The sequence below is a fragment of the Castor canadensis genome, chromosome 3, assembly GCF_047511655.1.
Source record: "Castor canadensis chromosome 3, mCasCan1.hap1v2, whole genome shotgun sequence".
NCBI lineage: Eukaryota > Metazoa > Chordata > Mammalia > Rodentia > Castoridae > Castor > Castor canadensis.
The window spans coordinates 73,873,383-73,899,112 of NC_133388.1; the positions used below are offsets into that span (position 1 = coordinate 73,873,383).

Here is a 25,730-nt window from a genome sequence, read left to right on the forward strand (position 1 = left end):
TTAATTCAGTTTTTGGCAGTGTTGGGAATTGATCTTCAGGATCTTGCCTCCCAAGAGACTGGGATTACAGGCATAAGTCACCATGCCCTGCCTGGCACAAAACTATTTTTTAACTCTTGATTTTTGCTTTTCTTACTGCAGCACACTTAAGTGTAAGTTTTATCTTTTAATATATTTAACCTTGTCTACCTATAATGATTTCTTCATGTCATTTTAGTTAAATATAAATTCTTCCATTTGAAGTTACTTTCCTCAAAAATCTGTTTCAGTTAATATAGCAGAAGACTTTCTTTTGTTTGGCATTTCAAATGTGTTCTTCAGACTTTTTAGTAGTTCAAAAATGATGATGGATATATACTGGTTTATTGTCGTCCTCACTGTATATCTTTTGTAAGGAAACAACAATTTTATTGATGTCAAATCAAATTTTAATGTCATAGGGTGGTTTGTGTGTGTGTGTGTGTGTGTGTGCGTGCGTGTGCGTGTATTTTTTAGGAACCTCTTTTCATCTCTTATTACCTAGAATGTACATGAAATACTGCTTAATCTCTTTCAAGAAAGGTCTGGAAGCTGAAGAAGGCTACTTTGAGGAGAAGCTAGAACAGGTTATTAAAGGACTTCCAGACAAGAAACTTTATTGTTAATTGCAACATTATTACAGGACAATAAATACAAAGCTAAGCAGCAAGCTAGAATTTCATTTTTCTCTTTCAAGGTTATATAAGACAGGACAATAAGTTTCCATCTTTATTGACTTACATAATATCCTTTTTTTCAAATAATACTTTCTGTTCAAATAACAGATTCCTTTTAACTTAGTAGGTTAAAAACAGAACGAATATTCACAGGTCTACATTTTACACAGGAAATCAAATTCACATTGATGTGGAAGTTCTCAATAACCTTATGAATTCTTTGAACTATTTTTATGAGGCATAGATGGCTTCCTTTGCTGTAAGAGCAGAAGAGTAACTTCTTTTTTATTTCTAAAAAGATTCCTAATTTTTTGAGCTTGGGTTTCTCTGTGTTCAGGATAACCTCCAACTCCTGGTCTTAAGTCATCCTCCCTGTCAGCCTGAGTACCTGGAACTACAGTCATGTGCCATTATTTCCTCTATTACATTTGTAAGGGAAAGTTCAGGAATTTTAGTAATTTTATGAAGAGCAAAAGATGAGTCTCCCAGGCTCTTCGTAGAAATCAAGAAAGTAATCCATAAAATTCTGTACCATTAAAAAAAAAAATCAAGGAACAATGTAGTCTTCTAAATTGTTTCCAAACTCTACCAATTAATTGTTAGTGTAGTACCTTATCTGTAGTGTGGTTTTAATTGAAGCAGTAAGTTCCAATGAAAAAAATCTTTCTAAATTGACCTCCCCCACATTATACACCACATACACACGTGCACATTGATTTACATTCAACAATAAATTAATCTTCAAATATTGTGTTCTCAATTTTCTTTGAAAATTGGTAAGTCATTTAAATAGGGTCAGCTAGCCTACCTACCCTATAACTGGTGCTTCTGACTATCTAGGTTTTTATTTATTAAATGAATAGTAAATCTGAATTTTATATCTGAAATATGATGGAAGTTGATACCATAAATGGGTTCAATAAATAGATGAATAAGTTATTTTAATATTAAAACTAATAATTTGAATCAAAATGTTCCGAGCATTTTGTATTCTGTACTGCGCTGGTCCTGTTGTGTGTAAGATGTGATTGCTGGTTTCTGGGGGCTTTGTTTTCTAGGGAAATAGGCCTGTATCTGTGTGTGCACACGTGTGCCTGCACAGGATGAGTCCTGCAGATGAAGAATCCCCTATATAGAGGGTGGGAATTTGAGCTCTGCTTTAGGAATGGGGATTTTTTTGTTTGTTTGTTTTTAAGTGAAAATAGGAAGTGATTCCATAGGAAAGGGACATTTTGAATAGCTTAGTGGTAGAAATGTGAGGTGAAATGAAGTTTCTTACGGGCAAAGTCAAAGGGATAAGCTTGAGGAAGGAAAATAGAACTGATGGAGGACTTTTTAGAGCCAGGTTGTTAGATTTTTGTGTATTCTGTGTGTTGTGGGAACCACTAAAGTTGCTAAACCCTTGGGAATTTGGTTTAGAAAAACCAATCATCTGGGTGCAGTGGCTCACACCTATAATCCTAGTCATTTAGAAGATGGAGATCAGGAAGATAGCATTTGGAGATCAGTTCAGGCAAAAAAGTTTTTGAGACCCTATCTAAACCAATAAAAGCTGGTTGTGATGGTACAGGCCATCATCCCAGCGATGCAGAAAGCATAAATAGGATCATGGTCCATGCCAGCCCTGGCATAAAAAGCCTATTCAAAAATTAATTAACGCAAAAAAGGGCTAGGGATGTAGCTCAAGTGGTATCGCGCCTGCCTAGCAAGTATAAGGTCCTGAGTTCAAATGTCAGTATTGTCAGAAGAAAGAAAGTAGAAGATGATCAAGTTGCATTTTGTAGTATATGACAGATTCTTGACCTAAAAGATTTAAATTTTTCAAACTGTACTGTTTATTCTGGAAATATCTTCAAAGTCTGTGGTTTTAAAATTTTTGGCACAAACTTTAGTTGACTATTCTGTGCTTGAAAGACTTTAGTAGTGAGGGATTCTGGGAGGAAAGAAGTGTATGGGTGAAGGATGCAGAAAAGTCAGAAGTAGTAGTTCCTAAATTGGTGTGGACTCATTCCTCCAGCAACGTTTACTTAGTATATGTTACACTCTTGGTATTGTCTTTGATCCATGCTGAACAAAACAAAAAGGTCCTATCCTCTTTAGATTTTGTTGTTGCTTTTGTTTGTTTTGTGTTGCTGGGGTTTGAACTCAAGGCCTCATACTTGCTAGGCAGGTGCTCTACCACTTGAGCCACTCCACCAGCCCAAGTCCTATCCCCTTGAAGCTTACAGACTAGCGGTGCATTGCTTAGTCTGTGTGAGACATTGTTCTATTTGCAAATATGAACTCATTTTGCTCTTCTAATGTCTAATTTTGTTGATTTTTTTTCTCTACTCTTTAAAAGTAGATAATAGTATTATTATTACCCTCATTTCACATGTGAGGTTAAAAGACTTAAAGAAGTTAAGTGATTTGTACATTTACATAACAGATGAAAGTCACAGCATTAGGAGTTGAACTCATGAGGTTTGTTTTCATAGTTTATATTTTTTCTATTGGTCTGTATTTCCTCTCTGTTTCATAGAGGCTCACAGTATTGACTAGCCAGTTAGGGTATCACAGAAAAAGAATGAGTGACTGCACTTCTACTCTTAATTTCTTCAGTCATTTTTCTTTTTTTGGTGGGGGTGGGGTGCTGGGGATTGAACAGAGTCTTGCACATGATAGACAAGCATGCTACAGCTTACATCCCTGACTACAGGAAGAGGTATGGGGCCAAAATAAAATTGTTTAAATGTGAGAAACTGCAGATATATGTTGGTGGAGAAGGGGTCCTATTTATGGAGAGATGTCCAAAGCTTTATGTAGTCGCCAGTAGAAACCCAGCATCCAGTCTGGTCTAGCATTGTGCATTTCTATACATGGCCCATCTGGTGGGATTTTACTCAGATCTTGAAGTAACTATGTGGAGAAGAAGAGTTAGCTCTGAATTAAGATATCAGAGTGGGTGTTAGTTTAGTACATAGGCAGGAGGGTTGGAATTAAACTTGGAAAATAATAGTCCCCTTTAAGAAATACATAGATCTACTGCTTAGCAAGTATGAGGCCCTGAGTTCAAACCCCATTACCGCCAAGAAAAAAAAAAAAGAAAAGAACATGTATAGATCTAATGTTAGATGAAAGAAGTCTTTGGTTTAAGACATGTTAAATTTAGGAGGTAAATTCTCAGGAAAGAAGTTAGAACTAAGTAAATTAAGAGTTACACTGTCATAAATGTAACTTTTTACATTCTTTATATCTGTTAGTTGGATATTTCCATTCATGCATACAATGTACCTTGATCAGATTTGCCCCCTTTATCCCCACCCCCTTCATGCCTCCTTACCTCCTTCTTAAAACAATTTCAGCAGGTTTCATTGTTCTATTTTCATACAAGTATATAAAGTGCTTTGACTATATTCACCCTCTCCTACTATTGTTGCCCTCCTGCTGCTACCCACCTCCAACCCTCCCCCTGGTACTCACCCCCAAACAGAACTTGTTTTACTTTTATTTCATTCATTTTTTTAAGGACTAGATTCCACAGTCTGGCTTATGTTGTTTAACATAGTTCTCTCCAGTGCCATCCATTTCATTCTTCTCAAGGGCTAAATAATATTCAGTATGTATGTGCATGTTTTCTTTGTTGATTCATCAGTTGATGGGAATCTAGGCTGATTTCCTTATTTTGGCTGTTGTGATTAGTGCTGCAGTAAACATGGGGATGCGGGTATCTTGATTGTATGTTGACTTACATTCCTTTGTGCCCAGGAGTGGGATAGCTGAATCATATGGTAGTTGTACTTTTAATTTTTTAAGGAACTTCCATACTGATATCAATAGTGGTACACTAACTTAAATTACCACATAAGCCCCTGCCTCCATCCCCCTGTAGCTTTACCCTCAATTTGTCTTGTTTTTTTTTATTTTAGCCATTCTGACTAGGGTAAGGAATCTCAGTATTTCCATTTGCACTTCCTTCATGACTAAGGATATCGAACATTTCTTCATGTATTTATTAGCCATTTGTACTACTTTAGAAAACTGTTCAATTCATTTGCCCATTTATTAATTGGATTATTTATTCTTTGGGTGTTTTAATTTTTGGAGCTCTGTTCTAGAGATTAGTCCTTTATCTAATGAGTAGCTGGCAAAGATTTTTCTCCCATTCTATAGGTTTTCTTTTGAGTCTATTAATTGTTTCCTTTTCTGTGCAGAAGCTTTTTAATTTGATGCAATCCTGTTTTTCAATTATTGTCATTTTCTGAGAGTTCTATTCAGAAAAGGGTTACCTATGCCTGTATCTTCAAGGTTTTTCCCTGTGTTTTCCTGTAGCCGTTTCAAAGATTCAGGTCTTACATTTAAGGTCTTTGAGCCATTTGGAATTGATTTTTGTACAAGTAAAAAGGGGTCCAGATACCCAGTTTTTCCAACACCATTTGTTGAAGAGACTGTTTTATCCAATGTAGGTTTTTGGCATCTTTGTCAAATTATCAGATGACTGTGTGGGTTTATTTCTGAATCTTCTATACCATTGATCTACATGTCTGTTTGTGTGTCAGTATCATGCTGTTTTGTTATTATGGCTCTGTAGTATAATTTGAAGTTGTGTATTGCGATAATCTCCAGCATTGCTCTTTTTACTCAGGATTGCTTTGGCTATTCGAGATCTTTCATGCTTCCAGGTGAATTTTAGGATTGATGTTTCTGTTCTGAGAATGACATTGAAATTTCGATGGGGATTGCATTGAATGAGTAGATTGATTTTGGTAGTATAGCCATTTTCACAATGTTAATTCTACCAACCCATGAACATGGGAAGTTTTTTTTTTTTTATCTTCTAGTGTCTTTCTCCGTATCTTTCTTTAACAGTTTTATAGTTTTCTTTGTAGAGGTCCTTCACCTCCTTTTAATTAGTTTCATTCCTAGGTATTTAATTTTTTTGAGGCTATTGTGAATAGTATTTTCTGATCTTTTTTCTCGTCTGTTCATCATGGGTATATAGAAAACCTGCCAATTTTTTTATGTTGATTTTTGTATCCTGTTACTTGCTGTAAGTGTTTATCAGGTCTAAGAATTTTTTGGTGGAATCTGTAGGATCCTTTAAATATAGGATCATATCATCTGCAAATAGGTGTAATTTGACTTCTTGCCTTATTACTCTGGATAAGGGAATTTGAAGAGAACCTAATGATGTTTAGTATTTGTAATATTTTGATATTATTGTCCTGGAAGATAATCATTCTATACTCTGGGTTCTTTTATTACTTGTATTAGGAAAAGTGGACTCTAGGACTGATGGATGGATTATGTGGACTAATAGTGATACTGTGCTAAGTAAGTTTTCAGGCTAGCAGAACTTCTAAAATTATTCTGTTAATCTTAGCATTAATGAGAAACAAACCCTGTGGTTTAATATGACCAGAAACTTCTTTAATCTCACCTGATAACTGCTTGGTATTGCCATAATGTGACTTTTTATGGGGTTGGGGAATATTTTCCATATTTGATTATGGTATGGTTTTTTATTTAGGTCAACAGTTACTTGCTCAAGTAGACCTCTTTCATGTCCTTTACACTTTTCAGTGTAAAGTGTCTTAAGAGACCAGCAGCATGGCAAATGATTACAACTAGAATTTTACAATGGCTTCCCATTTTCATTAGGAATAATATCCCAGTTACTTGAGTAATAGACTTATTGCTGAAAGGGAATAAATTTTAAAATTATCAGTATTTGATGCTTTATTTCCTTTTGGATGAATCAGTGCATGACCTTGCTTTCTGTCCATCAAAAGCATATATTACGGGCGGGGGGCATGGTTCAGGCAGTGAAGTAGCACCTGCCTAGCAAGCATGAAGACCTGCATTCAAACCCTAGTACCATAAAAAAAAAGAGAGAGAGAGAGAGAAATCATATATTGCCAGCGCCAAATGCCTTTGCCCCAAAGTCTTTTTGCAGTACAACTTTGTATTCACAACTTGTTTCTAATTTCAACTTACTGTTGAATACCATTTTTATTTAATTTTCATGTTTTTTATTCTGTTTAAAACTAGTCCACATGCTACATACCTGACTACAAAGCTGTGAAGCTGGCTTTAGTATCACTCTTGCTCCTTTTACAACTACCAGTTCCGGTGTTCAGGTCCAATGAGAACGAACCCAAGGGCTTGAATCCCATTTGTTTGCCACATCTTCAGTGACAAATTACATTTTATGTCACACAGCCTTCTCTTTTTCTTTTTTCTGGTGCTGGGAATTGAACCCAGGATCTTAAACATAATAGGCAAGTGCTCTTCCTCTTGAGCTATGTCCCTAGCCCTTTTGTTTAGTATTTTGTTGCTGAGATTGGGGTCTTGCTAACTTTGCTTGGGTCTTTTTAATTTAAAGAGTTAACTATATTGGCATCCCGGCATGGTAGTGTACGCCTCAGCCCAGCACTCAAGAGGTGGAAGCAGGCAGGTTGCAAGTTCCGGGCCATCCTGTACTACTCAGTGAGACCCTGTCTCAAGGTGGGGATGGAGAGACAAAAAACTGTATGAGAAAGTTCTGCTGTAGAAGTAAATTAAAATTCTCTTGAAAATATTACCATAGTAAGGCTGGTGGAGTGGCTCAAGTGGTAAGAGCACCTGTCTAGCAAGCATGAAGCCCTGAGTTCAAACCCCAGTGCTGCCCAAAAAAAAAAATATTGCTGTAGTAGATACACCTTTAAAACATCATACTAAGTGAAAGAAGTCAGACACACGGTGCCACATATTCCACTTACATGAAGCATCCAGAAGAGGACAATGTCTAGAGAGAAATTAGTGTTTCCAGAGGTTGGGGCAAGGAACGAACAAGAGTGGTTGCTTAACGCATGCAGGGGTTTCTTTATGAAAAGGATCTAGATTAGATAGTGGCGATGGCTGCACATTATGAATGTTCTAAAGGCCACTTAATTGAATGTTCTCAAATGGTTAAAATGTCAAATTTTGTGTTGTGTATATTTCACCACAACTGAAAAAATACAGTAGTTGTCTTCTCTGTCAATGATGTAGCGTTTCTAAGTCTCACGTTAGTGTTTTGGTAAACTTAATCATCTCTGTTATGTTTTATTTAGGTAAAATGATCCATTCTATGGTAGCTCATTTGGATGCTGTTACAAGCCTAGCAGTAGATCCTAACGGGATCTATTTGATGTCTGGAAGTAAGTCTGAATTTATGTAACTACCCACAAACTTTGTAAAGTATTGTTACTCAGTAACAAGCCTTGTTTGTTCTTTTACAGGCCATGACTGCTCAATTAGATTATGGAATTTAGACAGCAAGACGTGTGTGCAAGAAATAACAGCTCATAGGAAAAAATTGGATGAGTCAATTTATGATGTTGCTTTCCACCCATCAAAAGCATATATTGCCAGTGCAGGAGCTGATGCCCTTGCCAAAGTGTTTGTGTGAATCAACAAAAGCTCACATCATGAAAAAAAGATTTGCTTGGACAGAGAGAGGGTCTGCATCACTGCCATCAAAAAGGTTATTGATAAAACACTACATGTGATCTGCCTGGTGAGGGCTATTTGGGGCAGTCATAAATTGGTGGAAATCACATCTTAATGTCAGGCTTATTAATTTAACTGTAATTACCTTTTTTTGTGGGACATAAAGAAAAAGGACTCCAGTATTTGTGGCCTGTACTGGATATGAACTGAGCATATGTCTTCTTTTTTTAATGTGTCTTTAAGCCAATGTGGAGTCTGATCTTACAAAAAAAACTCTTCCCCCCACCCCCTTCCTGGTTTTTTGTTTTGTTTCTGTTTTTGTTTTGACTCTGTGTGCTGCCTTAGGGTTAGGAATGTGGTGCTCTTGTGGGGGAAGTGAGCTCCAAAAGTAGTGCTTGTTCATCTCTAGTGATCTTATGTTTATCAGTTGAATGCCACAGATTCCCTTTTAAACTTATTTTGCTTTAAAAAAAAAAAAAAGAAAAGAAATTTAACTTAAAATATTTTAGCATTAGTTGCACAAAATGTTTGGATAAAATTCTAGTTTTTATAAGTCTTTTTATATATTTAGCCTGTCACAACAGTGCTCAAGATTGTATTGAAGTTTTTCTGCATTATACAACCCTAAAACACAGAGATCTCACTGTCCTGCCACCTGTAACCACTTTCTTTCCTTCTTTTGCCTAATACAGCTCAGCTAAGTCCTTCCATAAAGATGCTAAATCATCTTCATCATCACATACATGTCTTCATGAACCAAGGACTATTAAATGTATTAAAATGAAACAGTGGAGTTTAGTACTCCAAATGAACTCTTTAAAAAACTAATCTTGGCATCCTATCACTATGTGATATTTTGTACATCTGACTGTATTTACAAGTTTATTTATCAAGGATTATCCATCTTGCTAATGGCCTATTATTTATTTCACTTTTTGTTGGTCTTTATATCCTTTTATTAATGTGCTAAAGGAACCTGTATATCTATTTTGGGACTCTTTGTATAGTCTAAAATAGACTAAAAATGGAATATTTTATAGTTTAAGTTACAAACCCAGGTGTTCCCCCCACACACACCCCCAGCACAAGATCTATATCTTGGTGTACCATGATTCCAAACAAAACTATCTTGTTTAAAAATATTTGAAGCAAAATTTTATTTGCATTACAAATAAATGGGATACAAAAGTAGTTGAATCAGGATACAGAAATCTGTGTTTGGACTAATTTTCCCCATTTTATTTTTTTTAGATGTGCTTAATTTTATGGTGTAACTAAAGATTTTGTTTGTGTAATGCATGATGAAGACAATAAAGTATTTTTTCTAGTCTTCCAAAAACCTTTTCTGATCAGTTTGCGAGTTTTGATGAGTTTTGTAAGGTTTTTGTTTTACAAACTATAAATCAACAAATTTTTAAGATTGTACCACAAAGCAAACGTACAGCTGTTGAAAAAAACTGTATATAAAATGCATATAATAAATATTAAATTGTGTAACCTGTATGTTACTGTTGGCTTAACGTCATTTTGTGTTGAATAATAAAGGGCAGTGCTCTCTATACAACTAAACTAGGAAACAGAGATGATTTTTTTTTAATACTTTATACTGCTTATTAATACTCTAAAAGAACAGTAACACTATCAAGAATATGTTTCAAAGTATTTATTCATATTTGGGGATTTTTTTTTTCCTATTAAAATATGTTAGGCCATCCAAAGTAACTTTAAAAAGTACAGAGATGGAATTTAAAGTAATTTGCTTAACCATCCTATTAACTTTATTAAATCTGAGTTTTACTCAGATGGTTTTGACCTAGTTAGCCATATTTGTTTTCAAAAAATTGTATAGCCAAGAATAAACTGCATTCTTTGTTAAAAGTTGTCCTCATAAATAAGGGTAAATATTAATATCTTGAATTTTTTTCATTCAACTAGGTAATATCCTTTTTCTTTGAAGGGAATTGCAAATGGAATTAGAAGAGGACATTAGAGAACTCACATGCAAAGTTCTATTTAAATGCCTGTTGCAAAAAAGTTACATTGTGTGTACAAAGAACTGCAAATGATGATTTCAGTTATTGTTGATGAAACACTTAAGACATTTCAGAACTTAAAAAAATTTTGGTGTTTTCTAAACTGAGCATTCAAGTAGTGAACAAAGTCAAACTAAACAGGGTATCGGGACACGTTTCTCTCTTTCTTAAAAATGACTGAAGAATAAGTTTTTCCAAAGCTAATATTGTTTGTAGCAGCTATCCTAACCCTTTGCATTACTGTTTAATGTGGTTCTTATCATTGCAATGCATAAACATTTACCTCTTTTAGAATATATCAAAACTGAAATGAGTAAAAATTAGTGTATATGTTTACTTTTTTCTTACCTACTTTGTATTTTTCTTTACAGTATTAAACATTTGGAACAGACTAAAGAAATGCAAAAGGAATGTCTTATTTTCATTTTGTGTGCTTCTGTTTGTAACTAACTCATGGAAAATAACATTAATTTGACTATTAAGCAGGACTTTGTAAATGAGGTTTAAGGATTTTTGTATACAAATTAATATGATGGGGTTTTCTCAGTATTTAATCATTCTACCTCTCATTACTTTTCTCATGATTTCAAATTGTTATCCACCAAAAAAATAACATTTAATGCATTAAAAGTTAGAAATGAGCTGGCATATTTGAAATTTAGACATGCCTGCTGAAGCTGAGTTGTAATACATTTTTGTAAAAAAATCTTTTTTAAGCTGGGCATGATCGTGCATGCTGGTTTTCCCAACAATGTGGAACCTGAGGCAGGACCTGCCTGGGCTAGGGTACATAATAGTCCAAGGCCAGTCTGGGCTAATAGTGAGACCCTGTCTCAAAACAACAAAATGCCAGGTGTGATGGCCTACATTTACAATTCCAGCTACTCAGGGTAGTGGTAGGATTAAGCATTCACGGTCAGGGCAGGCAAAAGTTAACAAGATCCTTTTAGATAGAATCTTGTTCTAGTTCTGTATTTGAAGTAGAACGGTGTGCTGGCATATTTGAGGCCTTGGGTTCAATCCCCAGTATCACCAAATAATAATAGAATAATAGAATTTTATTCTGTCTCCTCTTAGTTGTCAGCCATTTATCCTGATTATATTTACATACAGAAATTATTGGTAGTAGCTTTAAGTTATTTCTGCTCTTAAAAGTATGAGTGTCCCCAATTATCCCAGATGCCTCAAAATTTGTCCTTTACAACAATTCAAGAAGACCTAATGACTGAAGCTGGGTTATTAAGGAGTGGTACTCCTAGGTGAGAATTTGTGATCTATGTTGGGAGAAAAAAGGTTAATAAAACCCATTTTTGATGGTTAGTTAAAATTCTTTTATCCCCTCCTTTGGTGGGACTGGCGTTTGAATTCAGGGCTTCACCCTTGCAAAGAAGATGTTCACAAAGGAGGTGCTCTACCACTTGAGCCCACATCCAGTGTGCAGCTTTTTATAAACAGGAGGGACCTTACTGTTCTCAAACTCTAGGGTTTTTGTTTTTTGTTTTTATTTTTGGAAGTACTGGGGTTTGAACTCTGGACCTCCTGCTTGATAGCAGATGTTGTACCACTTGAGCCACTCCCCAGCCCTTTTTTTACGAGTTTTTTTGAGATGGGGGTCTCTAAAACTTTGCCCAGGCAAGCTTCAAACTGAAATCCTTGATCTCTGCCTCCAGAGTAGTTAAGATTACAGGTGTGAGCCACTGATACCCAGCCAATTTTTTTAAATATAGTTTTGAAGGTAATTCAAGTTCTGCTTCTCCTTACATAGTTCTTTTTTTCCCCCTGTTTGCATGAGCTATAAAATTGTTAGATATAATTTATTGGACTATATTCTAGCTAGGTAACACCTTTTTTATATCACCTGGGTGTGAACAGTTCAGATAGAGCCAGTGTATTTGAAGAGGGGATAGGATGCACAAGTAGTTAAGGAGAGGGACAGAACTGTTTAGAGAAGTCAGCAGTATGGGGTGACAGAGCATGTCTCTGTGGGGTGAGGCCCTGGTGAGCTAATCCATACTAAGGTTCTCCTTAGGCATCAACTCAAAAACATGGTTAAGTAAAAATAACACTAGAAGATGTTTTTGTTGAAGTACATACTCACAAGCATGTCACAATAGTTAATCAGGTAGTAGTGCCTGTGTATAATGCCTAAAACTATAGGCATCCAGCAACTAAATTGAAAAAAATACACTTAGTATTGCATTAGTCTTTCCACATAAATTAGTAAATGGTGAAATTTTACCATCTCCTAGGGAGAAACACTTAGAATAATAAAAGGCACCTTAGTTTAAATCACTAGCAGTTTTATTCAGATATCCAAACTACAATATTTTTTCCTCCAGTTTTGAAACTTGAAATGCTTTTCTTTCAAAAAATTTACTAACAATTTCTCAGTCCTTACATGTTTAAAATTAAGGATATAAATAGAAAAATACCAGTCAATCCCACTCTGTTGTGATATTTTCAGTCATAACCTATGAAAATACACTACAAAAGAAGGTTGATAACATGATTACTTTCCACATAATCCACCATTACACATTGTTGGTTGGTTTTAAGACATCATCTTGGGTCAAAATATTTATACTCAAACTTTGTTAAAAACTGTTTTCCCAAATTTTTCTTTCACTTTCCTTATATAATTAATACAGAATTATCAGGAGAAGGAATGTTGCTTTTGATCTAAGTATCAGATCCTTTTATTGATCTATGGTTTTGCATATCTAAACATCTAATAGGCAAAACTTTGAATCCATGTCTTTCCTGAGTTTCTAAGGGCCATAATTATGAAGCCTCAACCAAGTGTTTTGAATAATTGAAGTCTAAATTGTAATCAGAAGGTAGTAGCTCTAAATGAATACTTATTTGCCTTATATAGCTGTTGCCATTAGTATGCTATATAGTATTTCAGTATTGTGAGGATACATTTATACATTAGATTCCTTTGCACTCTTTTCAGTTGTCACAATATCACCATTATTGCTGAGATTCTAAGAAATCTCTACAAATGCCTCTAATGACATCAGAAACAATTGGTTCTAGTCCTGTGAACTCTCTTGTGAAGAAAGCATGAGACTCCTTCGGTTTGGAGGCCATATCTTTCAGGTCATCCAGAGGTGCCCAAGCCACACCAACAGAGAAGATGGTGATACCTATAATGGAAATATTTCAAAATCAAAAACAGGTCCCCTTATATATAAATGATCCATGTGTATGTATTCCATACATTAATATATAGTTGCAGAGAAAACTAACAATTTCTGAAGAACTAAAATCTATGCTAACTGTTCAGTTGTCACAGCCATTACAATGAGTGGCTTAACAATTTGGTTAGAACCAGAAGCTGTGCTACCAGTTTAATTTCATTAACATGATCATGATACAGAAAAATACCCAAGTTCAGTATCCACTCAACAATGCACTTTGTAAAGTAGGAATAGGAGAAAACTTTAAGTTGTTACACTGTATCTTTTCTTTTTAAATCCCAGGTTAAATGGTGAAAAATTCCCCTCTGAGGTTGGCATGAGAAAGGACTGCCTGCTGTCATAACCTCAGTTGGACACTACATTGGAGTCCCAGCCAGTCCATTACAGCAAGAATGGCACAAAAGCAGATGGTGAACATTTTCAAAGGCTATGTTCAGAATGGTCAATAGTCCTCGGTATAAATTTTCTCCTCCATTTCAATCCCTGTAGTTAATACTGGCAAACTGTCTAATAATAAGAAATTGCCAGTGTTTAATCCTAAAGCAAAAAGCTGGTGTTAAAAAATACCAAAGAGAGTTCTATGAAGCTAAAATTACTTCCATTTCTTTAACAGATTTTATTTTCATAGGCTTAATCAGATTTTTGTTTTATTTTGGGTTTCTTTGGCAGTCTGGGGTTGAAACTCAGGGCCTTGCAATTGCTAGGCAGGTGCCCTACTACTTGAGCCCTGCCCTCAGCCCTTTTTTGCATTTTTCAGACGTTTCTTGTTTTTGCCCAGGTTGGCCTCAGACCTAACTGTGGCCTCCTGTACACCTGAGGTGACAGTAGCCACCATGCCTGACTTAGGGATTGATATGGGGTCTCATCTCCCCTACCCTCACACAACCCTGCTGACTCCAACCTTTCCTCCTGATCTCCACCTCCTAAGTAGATGGGAAAACAGACATGAGCCACTGTGCCTGATCCTACTTTTGCAGGTTCTTAGTGGAGACTACCAGCTATCTTCTGCTTAGGTAAAATTCCCCATGACGTTTTGAGTACCTGAAATAGTTACTCTATTCAAGGTTTCATTCCCTTTCTAGTTCTGTACTCAGAATTGGGAAGATGCTATCTATAAACCAGATTTAGATAACGCAAAAGGTACGTGAAACAATTTCTAATGTACCACTAGCCAATCCCTTCCCACTACCACCCCTTGGCCAATTAAAAAAAAAAGCAAAATTATTCTTCCTCCTTAGTTTCTCCTCACTTAAGTTCTACTATGTAGTTTAGACTGTTTAACTCTGGCTCAGTAGTCTCTGAAGTTCAGAGAAAGAAAAAACTAGTGACTTAACCCTAAAACCCTCTTGTTTTCTGGTTTTTGTGGTTTCCACTTCATTATCATAGGGAACAATTTTCATGAAATTTTTTCAGCGTAGTCCAACCTCCTGAAGTTTAAGCACAGGGAAAATATATTTGGAAGTAGTTCACTTTAGACTAAGTAATAACCCTGCTAACCTTAAGTTAAGATGAGCTAAGTTTGAGGAGTGACGGCAGACAGGAAGGTCTTCAACAGTATAGTGCTGATGGGTAAAAGATACTTTTTATAAGCCAAATGCACAGCTAAAATTGCATTTATTGTCTCCTCACTAGGACAGGTCCTTATGTATAGAAAGGAAAAAGGTTAAGTCATTAGGGACTAAGAGAAAACTAGGTGCAGAATAATGTAGCAAATACAAGGCATTTCAAGTCAGTCTCCTCCCAGGTCAGTCAGTTATATTCCAAAGGGGATATAATTGACCTATTTGACCTCAGCAACAATGCTGATGAGGAACTAGACCTTTTCCAAAATTTACTAAGGTTGGGGTGAGGGAGAAAGAAACCCTTCTCACACCCTTTTAAAATTCCAGAGTGTGTGTTCATTATCTCAAGGAAAAAAATGGGAAAGACAGGTTTTAGATAAGATAGGATTAAACTCTATTGGAGACCTATCACACCAGAGGGAAACTTTACTAAATGAAAAGTCAGGATGAATGAGCTGCGCCAGTGGCTCAAGCCTGTAATTCTAGCTAATCGGGAGGCAGAGATCAGGAGGATCATGGTTCAAAGCCAGTCCAGGGAAATAGTTCATGAGACCTTATTTCAAAAACACCCAACACAAAAAAGGCTAGCAGAGTGACTCAAGTGGTACAGTACAGTGCCTGCCTAGCAAGCATGAGGTCCTGAGTTCAAACCCTAGTACCACCTAAAAATAAAAGATTAAGTGGTAGGTAAGCTGTGGTCATTTGGGGGGATGTAGCGCAAGCTTAAGCCAAACATGGGCCCCTGTAATTCATGTCCTTAACATATGACAGAGTTCTCAAGGCAACTCCCAACAATCCAGTGGTCAGGAGTGTGGCCTCAAGCCAGAATTTGTGGACTTCAATCCTTGCTTTGCCAATTGCTAACGAATACCGGGGAAGTTTGTCTCCTTCTGCAGAATGAGATTAGCAGACTTGCTTGGACAGTTTAATTAGCTAATATTGGGTGAAGCTCTTCAAATAATGATTGCCACATGGCAGGTGTTTGTTCAATAAAACAAATGCTTAAGTTTTCATTGACTGGTAAAGTTCACAGAATCCCTCCTCTGTCCCCTTCCCAAACAAAGGACAAGGACCTTACCTGCATCGTGTGCAGCCGCAGCGGGGCCTCGGACGTCGTCATAGGACTGCCCATCGGTTATGATTACTAGGAAGTTCTTGTTGGGGCTGTCCCTCACGGGACCAAACACATTTCTGACAGTGAAGGAAATGGCATCACCAGTGGCTGTGCCTCCACTCATATAGCGAATGTTTCCGATGACAGCTAGGACATTTTCTTTGGTGCTATAGTCAGTGAAACTGAACTCTGTGCGCTGATCATAAGTGAACTGTACGGCAGCAATCTTGGCCCCAATGTCTGAGATTTCAAAAGTCTTGGCTATGTTGGAAACAAAGTCCAGCATGAGGCGGAAATTGTTGTCTCCCACACTGCTGGAGCCGTCGATGAGGAAGGCGATGTTCACAGAGTTGTAACAGGTCTTACTGCACATCATTTGCTCGTGAGTGCACAGCTTCTGCACTAGAGGCTTTACATATTTTGTGGTACCAAACCAGTTGGGGATGTGGTAAGAGAAGAAGCCATTATTCCTACAGACAGCCTAATGAGGGGATACAAATCAAAGGTATCCAAAAGGATCAAAAGTCGTTTCTTCTTAAAAATGTGAACATTAAATCTTGAGGCCCCCAAACTGAGTCACTACCATCAAAACAGAAGACACCCCTTGCCACCTTACCTTATCAACAAATGCAGCATCCTGAACCATCCCCAGTTCCTCAGGAATTGGCTTGGCCACAGAAACTATAAATACATTGACCCCAAACTCTCTGGCCACAATGCCTGCTTCCTCGATGTCATCAGAAGGCCAGCCATCAATAAACACCACCACCACTTTGGGGATCCCTTTTCTCACCCCGGTGTCTGCTGTGAAGAATTTCTGGGCAGTATGTTTCAGAGCTTTCCCTAGGTTTGAAAAAGAAGCAAACAAGCACCGTTTACCGTGGCTCAAGTGACATCTCTAATTCCTGGTAACAATGTGATGCTATTAAGCGTAAGAAGTTAACTTACGTGGGACACAGTTCTAGAATAGATCCTTCAGGTAGGAAAGTTTAATAATCCTCTAGGCCTCTTGTTTTTTTTTTTACTTCACAACCCACATTCCTTCCCCCTCTACCTCCCAGAAGCCTAGCATTCCCTTACTTCGATCACTAGTCAGAAACACAAACTCCTACTTCCGTCATGTGCTCTTTTGCTCCCTGGTGACACTAAGGAACAAGGAGTCTCTTCAGAGGCTGTATTCATTAGATAAATGGGTTATCTTTGATTATAGGGTATCTAAAGTGATATCCAATATGAGGATTCTAAAATCACAGTGCTTTAGTTTTTTTAAAATAAAAACTATCAACCTCTAGGTACATTTTCCATTGGCCAAAACTGCTTATGAGTTGATGGGGGAAAATAATAGCATAATGCCAGCCAGGTGCTGGTGGCTCACACCTGTAATCCTAGCTACTTGAGAGGCTGAGATCGGGAGGATCAAAGTTCAAGGCCAGCTTGAGCAAACAGTCTGTGAGACCCCCATCTCCAAAATAACCAGAGCAAAATGGACCGGAGGTGTGGCTCAAGTGGCAGAGTACCTACTTTGTAAGTGCAAAGCCCTGAGTTCACATCTCAGCCCCACCAGAAAAAAAAAAATGCCATTTTCCATGTCTGATTACTAATAACCTTCTACCACATTACATCCCAAGGTGACACTACTCACCTGTATTGGAATTACCTCCTCGGAAACCTACTTCCTTTATGGCAAACAAAACATCTTTGGCTGACGTAAAGTTTTTCAAGTAAAATTCTATTTTGGGATGCTCACTATGATTTAAGAAAAAAAAAAAGTTACCCAGGAGCATTAGAAAAGCAAAATAAATAAGCAACGTTAGATACTTTAAAAAAAGTTTTAGCTGGGTGCCAGTGGCTCACACCTGTAATCCCAGCTATTCAGGAGACAGGTATCAGAAGGATCATGGTTCAAAGCCAGCCAGGGAATATAGTTCATGAGACCTATCTCGAAAAAACCTATCGTGGACTGGTGGAGTAGCTCAAGGTATAGGCCCTGAGTTCAAACCCCAGTATTTGAAAAAAGTAAAAAAGGTTTTAATGGGTGGCTCTTGCCTGTAATTACAACTATTTGGGACGCAGATGTAGGAGGATCAAGATTGGCAAAAAGTGAGACCCTATCTCAAAAAAAGAGAAAGAAGGGAGGGAGAGAGGGAAGGAGAGAAGGAGGGAAAGAGGGAGGGAGGGAAGGAAGGAAGGAAGGAAAACAGAAGAAATGAAAGAAGGAAGGAAAAGCTGGGCGTGGCATCCCATAGCTATGAGTAATGAGGTAATCCCAGCTGTGAGTGAAGTGGAGTTAGGACTGCAGTTCAAGGCCAGCCCAGGCAAAAATAAGAGACAATATCTGAAAAATTAACTAAAGGAAAAAGGGCTGCTGAAAGTGTGGCTCAGGTGTTAGGCTCTGAGTTCAAAGTTTAGTACTGAAAACAAAACAAAACAAAAAAAACTAGAGTTTGAATTTAGGGCCTCATGTTTACTAGGCAGGCACTCTACCACTTGAGCCATGCCCTAGACCTTTTTGCTTTAGTTTTTTTTTGGATAGGGTCTCATTTTTGCCTGGGCTAGCCTTATTTTCCCAGTCTCTGCCTCCCAAGTATGTGGGATTACAGGTACGAGTCAACACACCTGCTGTTCATCAGTGATCCAAATTATGACTTATGGAATAAGCTTTTTTTTTTTTTTCATCTTTAATGATGTGAGGGTCATTGTGTTCTTCTACTTAAATATAAGTTCTTGACGTAGTTTATTCTAATGTTCTTCCTAAAGTAGGAAAACTATAAGCCTGGAAGTTTGTAAGAAGCTAGTATGAGTACATGTAATACAGCTTTCACCTTTCGAAGCATTGAGTCAAATTAGCCCCCCCACCCCAAAAGTATAAGAAGCAAAGGGGAATGGTATCCTGAGATGTCAAAATGTACCATAAAGTTATGGTAATCAGAACTGTAGAAAAGATGTAGGGATTAGCATATGAATCAAAGTTGTGTACACAAATGATACTATAAGCAAATCAATGAAAGGAGCTCAGTTTTTTTTTTTTTGAAAGAGACAAATGGTTAAATTATGTAAAAAACAACAGTTTTCACAAAAAAAAATTCCATCTAAACTAAGCAGAGACAACTGTAAAACTAACAAATGAAACAAATTCGTATTTGTAGTAGTATGTGACATCTATGCTGATAGTAGTTTAAACTAGCTTAACTGTCTAGAAAGCAGTTTAGCTATTTATATCAGATGCCTTAAAAATGTCATAACCTCATGTCCAGGAACTTAGTCAAATGAAATAATCAGAGATGAGCATAAAGATGACATAAGGATGGTCATCACAGTGGATTATGTAATGGTGAGAAAAACAATACAACAGTTTAGTACCATACCACCCTGAGCGCATTCGACCTCGTCTGATCTCATAAACTAAGCAGGGTTGGGCCTTGTTAGTACTTGGATGGGAGAAAACAATATAACGGTTAAATAATCATACAAAGGAATACTACGAAGCATCATTTTTGGTGAATATTTGTGATGAGAAAATGCTCAGAATACTAAGGGGTGAAAAAACAGGATCCAAGACATTTTTATAGAGTGAACTTTTGAAAAAGAAATACATATGTACAGTCAAATGTTTTCATTTTTTTTTTTTTTGGTGGCACTGGGGTTTGAATTCAGGGTCTCAAGCTTGCTAGACAGGTGCTCTACCACTTGAGCCACTCCGCCAACCCAAATACTTTCTTAAAACACTGAAAGGAAATAAAACTTTTTTATAAAGATTATCCTGGGGGACATGGTTTGAAAATTTTGCTTGTTTGTGTTCTACATATATTTCAAGTTTTCCATAATGAGAATATTGTAATTCTAAAAGCCATCAATAAATATCATTTTTAAATCAATGGAAAAAAGGATCATGCTCAGATCTCACGACAAGGGAAAATGGAAAGAGCTAGAAGAAAAATGGGAGAGTAGGAAAGAGGAGTAGACTTGTCACTGCTTCTTCCTTCAGAAAGGAGAACTGGGGAATTAAGCAAAGTAGATTGACAGGTGATCTGTGAGCACCAGCACCTGTCACTCTACTTCCTGGTTCTCATATGGATGGCATACACATCTCTACGTCCTTTTATTCCAAAATCAAGGCACTTAGACCTACTCAGACTGCCCAGGCAGTCTTTTTTGCTTTTGGGGTTTGTTTTTTTCTTTTCAGCACTGAGATCAAACCCAGGGCCTCACACATACTAGCCAAGTGTTTGCTCAGGCAGTCTTAAATTCTGAATTTATAGTCTGGGAATGCAACCTGTCCAACGTGTAACATGTTTACATCAAACTGAAATGAATGCACCACATTAAGTGGTCCTCATTGCATACACCAGTCACCTCCCACATGAATGAAGTTGGTACCTGGCTTGAACAAGGCCCACGTGTGGTCCTTCTGTTCCAATTCCCAGCATTAGAGCCACTTTCCCAACAAAATTCTTCTGTAAATTAAATCGGCGCTGCCCAATGTTAAAGCTGCCATCGATCAGAAAAGCAATGTCGGCTTTACATTCTGTGGATACCCAAACAAGTCCTTTGTTAGCTGTCTCAAAAGAAGGCAGGGCAAATGCTATTTTCTCAACGCACAGCTTACCTTTATTGCCACTTTTCTTCTCTGGTGTTTTCTTTAGTCGTTTACCTGAAGTGAAGGAAACATTTGGCATTAGCAAAAAAATGACAGTTTCATAGCGAGAAGCCCCCATAGGGGAAAAAACTCATGACAAGGAGTGTCAAAGTCTTTCTTGAAAAGACTTTTTTTTTAAAGTCAGCTTCCTCATGACTTTCTGGATTGGGGGAGCAATGCCCCAGCAAAGAACGAGATGAGGATTAGAGCTGGCGCACATATCTGATGTGCCTTTGATAGTCTAGAGCCACACGTGAGGCAGGACTGCCAACTCAGAGCCTTGTGTTCTTAATTCCTTTGACTTTAAAATGGCCATGATCCTAGGAAAGGGAATTCCTGGCTATTTCCTGCAGTAAACACACACTAATTCCTTTTATTTACATGATAGTACAGTACGTAAAGGAATTTAGTTAAGCAAGTTGAACTAGAAAGAAGTTTATGACATGGTACTTTGGCTAGTTCCTCAGCATGGTCTATTAAATCAGGGCAGAATCTTACAATTTCCAAAGAGTGATTGGTAGCAGGGTTTATAATAAAAAATATAAGGAGAAGGAAAGTGAAATATAAAATTGAGTGGTTTTGTTTGTGATGTATCAGTCAATGTAAGATATTTACTTGATTTCTCTTTAAAAATGATAATTTTTTTAGTGGTACTGGGATTTGAACTCAGTGCTTCATGCTTGCTAAGCAAGCACTCTACCATTTGAGCCACTCTGCCAGCCTCACCCTTTAATATCAATTTTTAAAGGAAAGGTTGTATCAGCAACACATTTATAACTTCCAAATGCTGTACCAGGCAAGTAGGAGACAGGTTCCATGTTTCATACCTGTTGGTGGATGTGCTGTGGACACTGATCGTCCCGTGGCTTCCTGGGTATTACTTTTGCCTTCTGTTAAAATAGAGAAGTCTGTTGTTTCTCCTTCTCCATTATCAAATCATTATCAATCTAATTTAGGGTTCTACAGAATGATAAGTGTAATAGAGCAATGCCTGTGTAAATGTCCTGCGCCTGTTAGCTTCAGAGAACCTCAGTGGATTCTTAGGTAAGAATAGGAATAGGTCCTTTCTGTTTGGAAGGACCAGTGAATGCACTCACACAGTTTAGTGTTAGTTTGTTAAGTCCCTGGGCATTCTGACTGCAGACGACTCAGGTTTCTACTTCCGTTGTCTGACAGCCAGATCATTCTTCTCCCGTTCACCCAAGTCTGGCTTGAGCAGTAGCCGGCCCCTCCATCCTCCTAACTCGATCCCACAACTCACTCTTGACCATCAGAATCAAAGAGGTTGGGCTAAGAAAAGCAGGAAACTTTGGGAGGAGGTAGAGTGGGGACCGTATTTCTACACAATTGAGAACAGTGAAATTATACCTACTAGTCACTGTGAAGGAGGCAGACCATCTGGAAAGCGTTTGAGACTGGACACCATTGGCATCCACTGAGGAATAATTTTCCCGACCAGGTAGACTATAAACTCGAACAGGCCCTCCTGAGATGTCGATCACTCCCCTGTGACGCAAGCATAGCGGCTGAGAGACTAGCCACACTCTTTCAGGGCATCCGACTGACTTAGCACACCATGCTGTTTCTGTTGCTCTGATTACTCAAGAATACAGTTCAGCAGGGAAGTCATCAAAAGATGCTTGCTGCCAGCTTTTTAAAAACTTGCTTACTCAGAAACAAAAGATGTCTGAGGAAATGGTTTTGTGCTCTCAAACTTTGTAAGTGTTGCTAAAAGTATACTTGTAGTGCCCTGTTTCCTACCGCTCAGGGATTCAACGTTCTTAAAGGGGTGCCCGCCAATTTTCCTAAAATAATTTAACTACATGCTCTTGGATTGAACTTGCTAACAACAGTGCCCTTGGGCAAGATACCTGACCACTGTCTGGGTTCAGTTTCTTCATCTGTAAAATGGGATAAAACCATGCCTACCTTAAGAATTGTGATGGAAATTAAAACAGTGGCTGGCACACAGTAAAAACTCCAGAATATGTGACATGAACAGGAATGTTTTAGAATCACAGGAAGTAATGCAGTCTGTTCCCTGGGGAACCTTAAAAATGTGTTCATCTTCTATAACCAAAATTGACACCAAAAGAAAGGGAGCAGGGAGGAAGGAGGTCCAGACGGCTAGAGTGGGAAAGGAAATAATCACACTTGCATTTCTCCCCGCCTGTCATTGGGGCTTACCTGTGCACAGCGGCCCCACATATGCTGGATACAGAAGCATAAACTATGTTTCCAAACACAGAGAATTCCTCCAGAGGGCAGCCCCCTGGGCAGAGGACATCTACTTTCTCTTTCCTGATGTCCAGGCCTCTGGTAAAGCATGTGATCGCAATGGGAACTGAAGAAAAAGAAGGGAAGGCAGGGAGCACTCAGGACATTTTAGGAAGTAGTTGTAGGGAATGCAGGAATGAGATTTAAGTGTTACCGCCCCCCTAATTTCTTCACCTTTAGTGAGAATGATGATTTACGTAGGTGGAATTGCACACTTTTCTGGATTTTAGCAAATCAAAAATTGGCTTTCCAATTTAATCTAGTTCCCAGTCACTATGGAAGTCTAATGTGACACCTTTTTCTCAGTTCTTAATCAGATTGGAAATACTTCAGAACTAGAAAATAACATTAGTCATCAAACATTTATTCACTCTAGAAATATAAAAAAATCTTAACTCTGATGAAACTGTGAACCTAGTTGTCTGAGATGAAGACAGTAAATCTGGATTGAACCTTTGTGGAACACTTTCACAGACACGTGGGAAAATCTCCCTGAACTGTCCTTTCTTCAAGACCATTTAGACTAGTTATCCTACAAAGGCAGAACCTTAAGATCATATGTTCACTCAGGCCAACCAGTAAAAGGATGCTTAGATTCACAGAATGTTATTTAGCTAACTCGTTCATTTTACAGAAGAGGAAATTAAAACCAGTGGGTTCATTTGCCAAGGAACATTCTACAACTCCCAAAAGGCAGGACACTGGGAAGTTAGTCCCGTAAAAATGGAGCATTTTTATCTTAATTGAGCCTGATTATTTTTGCTCCAAATCTATCCAAAGGTGATGTCAGGCAGGGAATATATTTTTAGAAAGTATTGTTAATATGCTCAAGTTTTATATAGTTAACCTAATAACCGTAAAGATTTTACTACAAAAGACACAAGCCCTTAGCAACATAAGACAAAATATTAATTTATCAATTTACTGTTGAAATTAAATTGAGATTAACGTTATTAAATGCCACTTTCCAAACATAGGAAAATGTTTTTCTCCAAAGGTTTTGGAAACAGATGTTTCAAAAAGCAACTTTTTTTCCCCCCAAGACAGGGGAATACTGTTTGATCACATTGCCCAGCTGAGTAGGTTGCCTCTGACAAGGACCCTTCTCCTGCCCTTTCTGTCGAGCTCCATGTGGACAGGACAAGTGCACAGACAGTAAGGGAGAATGCCAGGCACAGTGCCCATTCCTTCTTAGTTAAAATCCTGACTCCAAACGGGAGCCTCATTGCTATAAACGAACAGCCGCAATCCTCCCGTTTGAACTTGGTGCAGACCATCTTTAGTTGCTAACACTGACTTACTTTACTTTATGGAGGAATGGGGGGAGGAGGAAGACTGCAAGAAAATGCAATACTTACCCTCATTTCTACTTTCAAGAAAAACAATACACTGAACCACACACCCATACTCGGAAGTCTACACATGGTACAAACTCTTTTTAGACTTCCTGGCATGCGAATGGAGCCGCAAATGCTGCTTTTTAAAGGGGGTTACACCTAGAAACACAGCTGGGGGGGGGTCAAACAAGTGGGACAACGTAAACCCCGACCCCCACCCCACCCCAGCTGTGACAGTCTGAAGGTTTCTTTCTTTCCAATCCCAAAGGCAGCGGAACCTCCAGGGGCTCGACCTTAGCTGCCAGGGCTTTGCTGGTACCGGCGCTCTGGTGGGGTGGTGGGCATGCGTTCTTCTCTGTGCTGGAGAACAGCACCCCTATCTGACCCCATCGCACCCCAGGGGACCCCCGCCCGGGAGAGACGTAAGCCAGCGCAGTTGCGGGAAGCGAGGAATGCGGGTGCGCCGGACGGCGGCTCCCAGTGACCAAGGTCCAGGGGCTCGATCTGAATGAACCTCACTTCTACCTCTGGTCCTCAGCCCCTCGGACCGCCGGGCCCGAGCCGTCCTTCCTCGAGCCCAGAGCCCACGACTCACCGGCGCCTTGGCTGGCCGCGGGCTTCGGCAGCAGCAGCCCCCAGACACCTGCGGAGAGAGGAAAGCGCGAGGGGTGGCTCAGCCGCGCCCGAGTCGGCGCGGGGAAGGGGCGGTGCGGGACGCGTACCCACCGAGGCAAAGAGCTGCGGTCCACGGTGCGGACATGGTGCTGAGGGACTTTCGGACCTGGCAGGGAGCAAGACTGTGAAGGGTGCTCCCGGGGGCGCACGGGACCCTCACGTCCCGGCACCTGGCGCCCCTGCTCAGATGAGATACAACCCTTTGCCACCCAGAGGCGGCTAAGCGAGGGGAGGAGAGGGACCCACGACTTGCTCCCGCGCCAGCGCCCCCGAACCAGAAATGATGTGCAACCCGACCCGGGTGGGAGAAGACCCAGACAGACGGACAAGCTGAGAGGGACAAAGGAGACACAGGGACAGACGAGCGTCAGGGACCCCGCGCGCCTGCCCGCCGCCCCGGGCGCTGCACCTGCGTGGGATCCGCCCGCTACGCCCGAGTGCGGAACGCGCGGCTCCCGCGGCCGCTATAAAGGCTGGCTGCGCGCATGAGCACTGCGCGGGGCGCGCGCGGGAGGAGCGCGGGAGTGGGATGGAGCGGGTCCCCCGGGACCGGGCGGCAGCCGGGAAGCTCCGCCCGCGCCCCCTGCCGGCCTCCGGCGAGGCGCCTCCCCCCGCCGCGCGGGCCCCGGCCACCTGGATGTGGCGTCGTCAGTCCCTGGGGGAGTGATCAGAGTCCCGGGGATCCCTGGGGACCCAGCGTCGGAGTAACTCTGGAACGAGCGCGCTGTGACCCTTGTGGCCAGGAA

At 39.3% G+C, this 25,730-nt stretch overlaps 2 protein-coding genes across 6 annotated transcripts in view; one reads left to right on the plus strand and one right to left on the minus strand.

Moving 5' to 3' along the window:
• Strn3 (striatin 3) overlaps positions 1–8,661 on the plus strand; it is a 90,076-nt gene extending 81,415 nt beyond the window's left edge. For all 4 annotated transcript variants that reach the window (XM_020169786.2, XM_074068212.1, XM_020169797.2 and 1 more), the window contains 2 exons: positions 7,769–7,855; positions 7,937–8,661. In XM_020169786.2, coding sequence (XP_020025375.1) covers positions 7,769–7,855; positions 7,937–8,106 — 257 coding nt within the window. In that variant the 3' untranslated portion in view covers positions 8,107–8,661. The remainder of the gene's footprint in view (positions 1–7,768; positions 7,856–7,936) is intronic.
• Positions 8,662–9,134: 473 nt separating this feature from the next.
• Positions 9,135–25,467, minus strand: Coch (cochlin). Of its 2 annotated transcripts, XM_074068214.1 has the most exons (12): positions 25,394–25,467; positions 25,036–25,090; positions 24,905–24,952; positions 22,883–23,039; positions 22,068–22,201; positions 21,523–21,585; positions 20,666–20,710; positions 20,437–20,584; positions 17,702–17,805; positions 16,676–16,902; positions 16,024–16,540; positions 9,135–13,329 (listed from the first exon to the last, which is right to left on the minus strand). In XM_074068214.1, the coding sequence occupies exons 2-12, from the start codon at positions 25,067–25,069 to the stop codon at positions 13,154–13,156; spliced, it is 1,653 nt and encodes a 550-aa protein (XP_073924315.1). In that variant the 5' UTR covers positions 25,070–25,090; positions 25,394–25,467; the 3' UTR covers positions 9,135–13,153. The 2 variants fall into 2 exon arrangements, with proteins under 2 accessions (XP_073924315.1, XP_073924314.1); XM_074068213.1 differs by having other exon boundaries at positions 25,036–25,429.
• Positions 25,468–25,730: the final 263 nt, after the last annotated feature.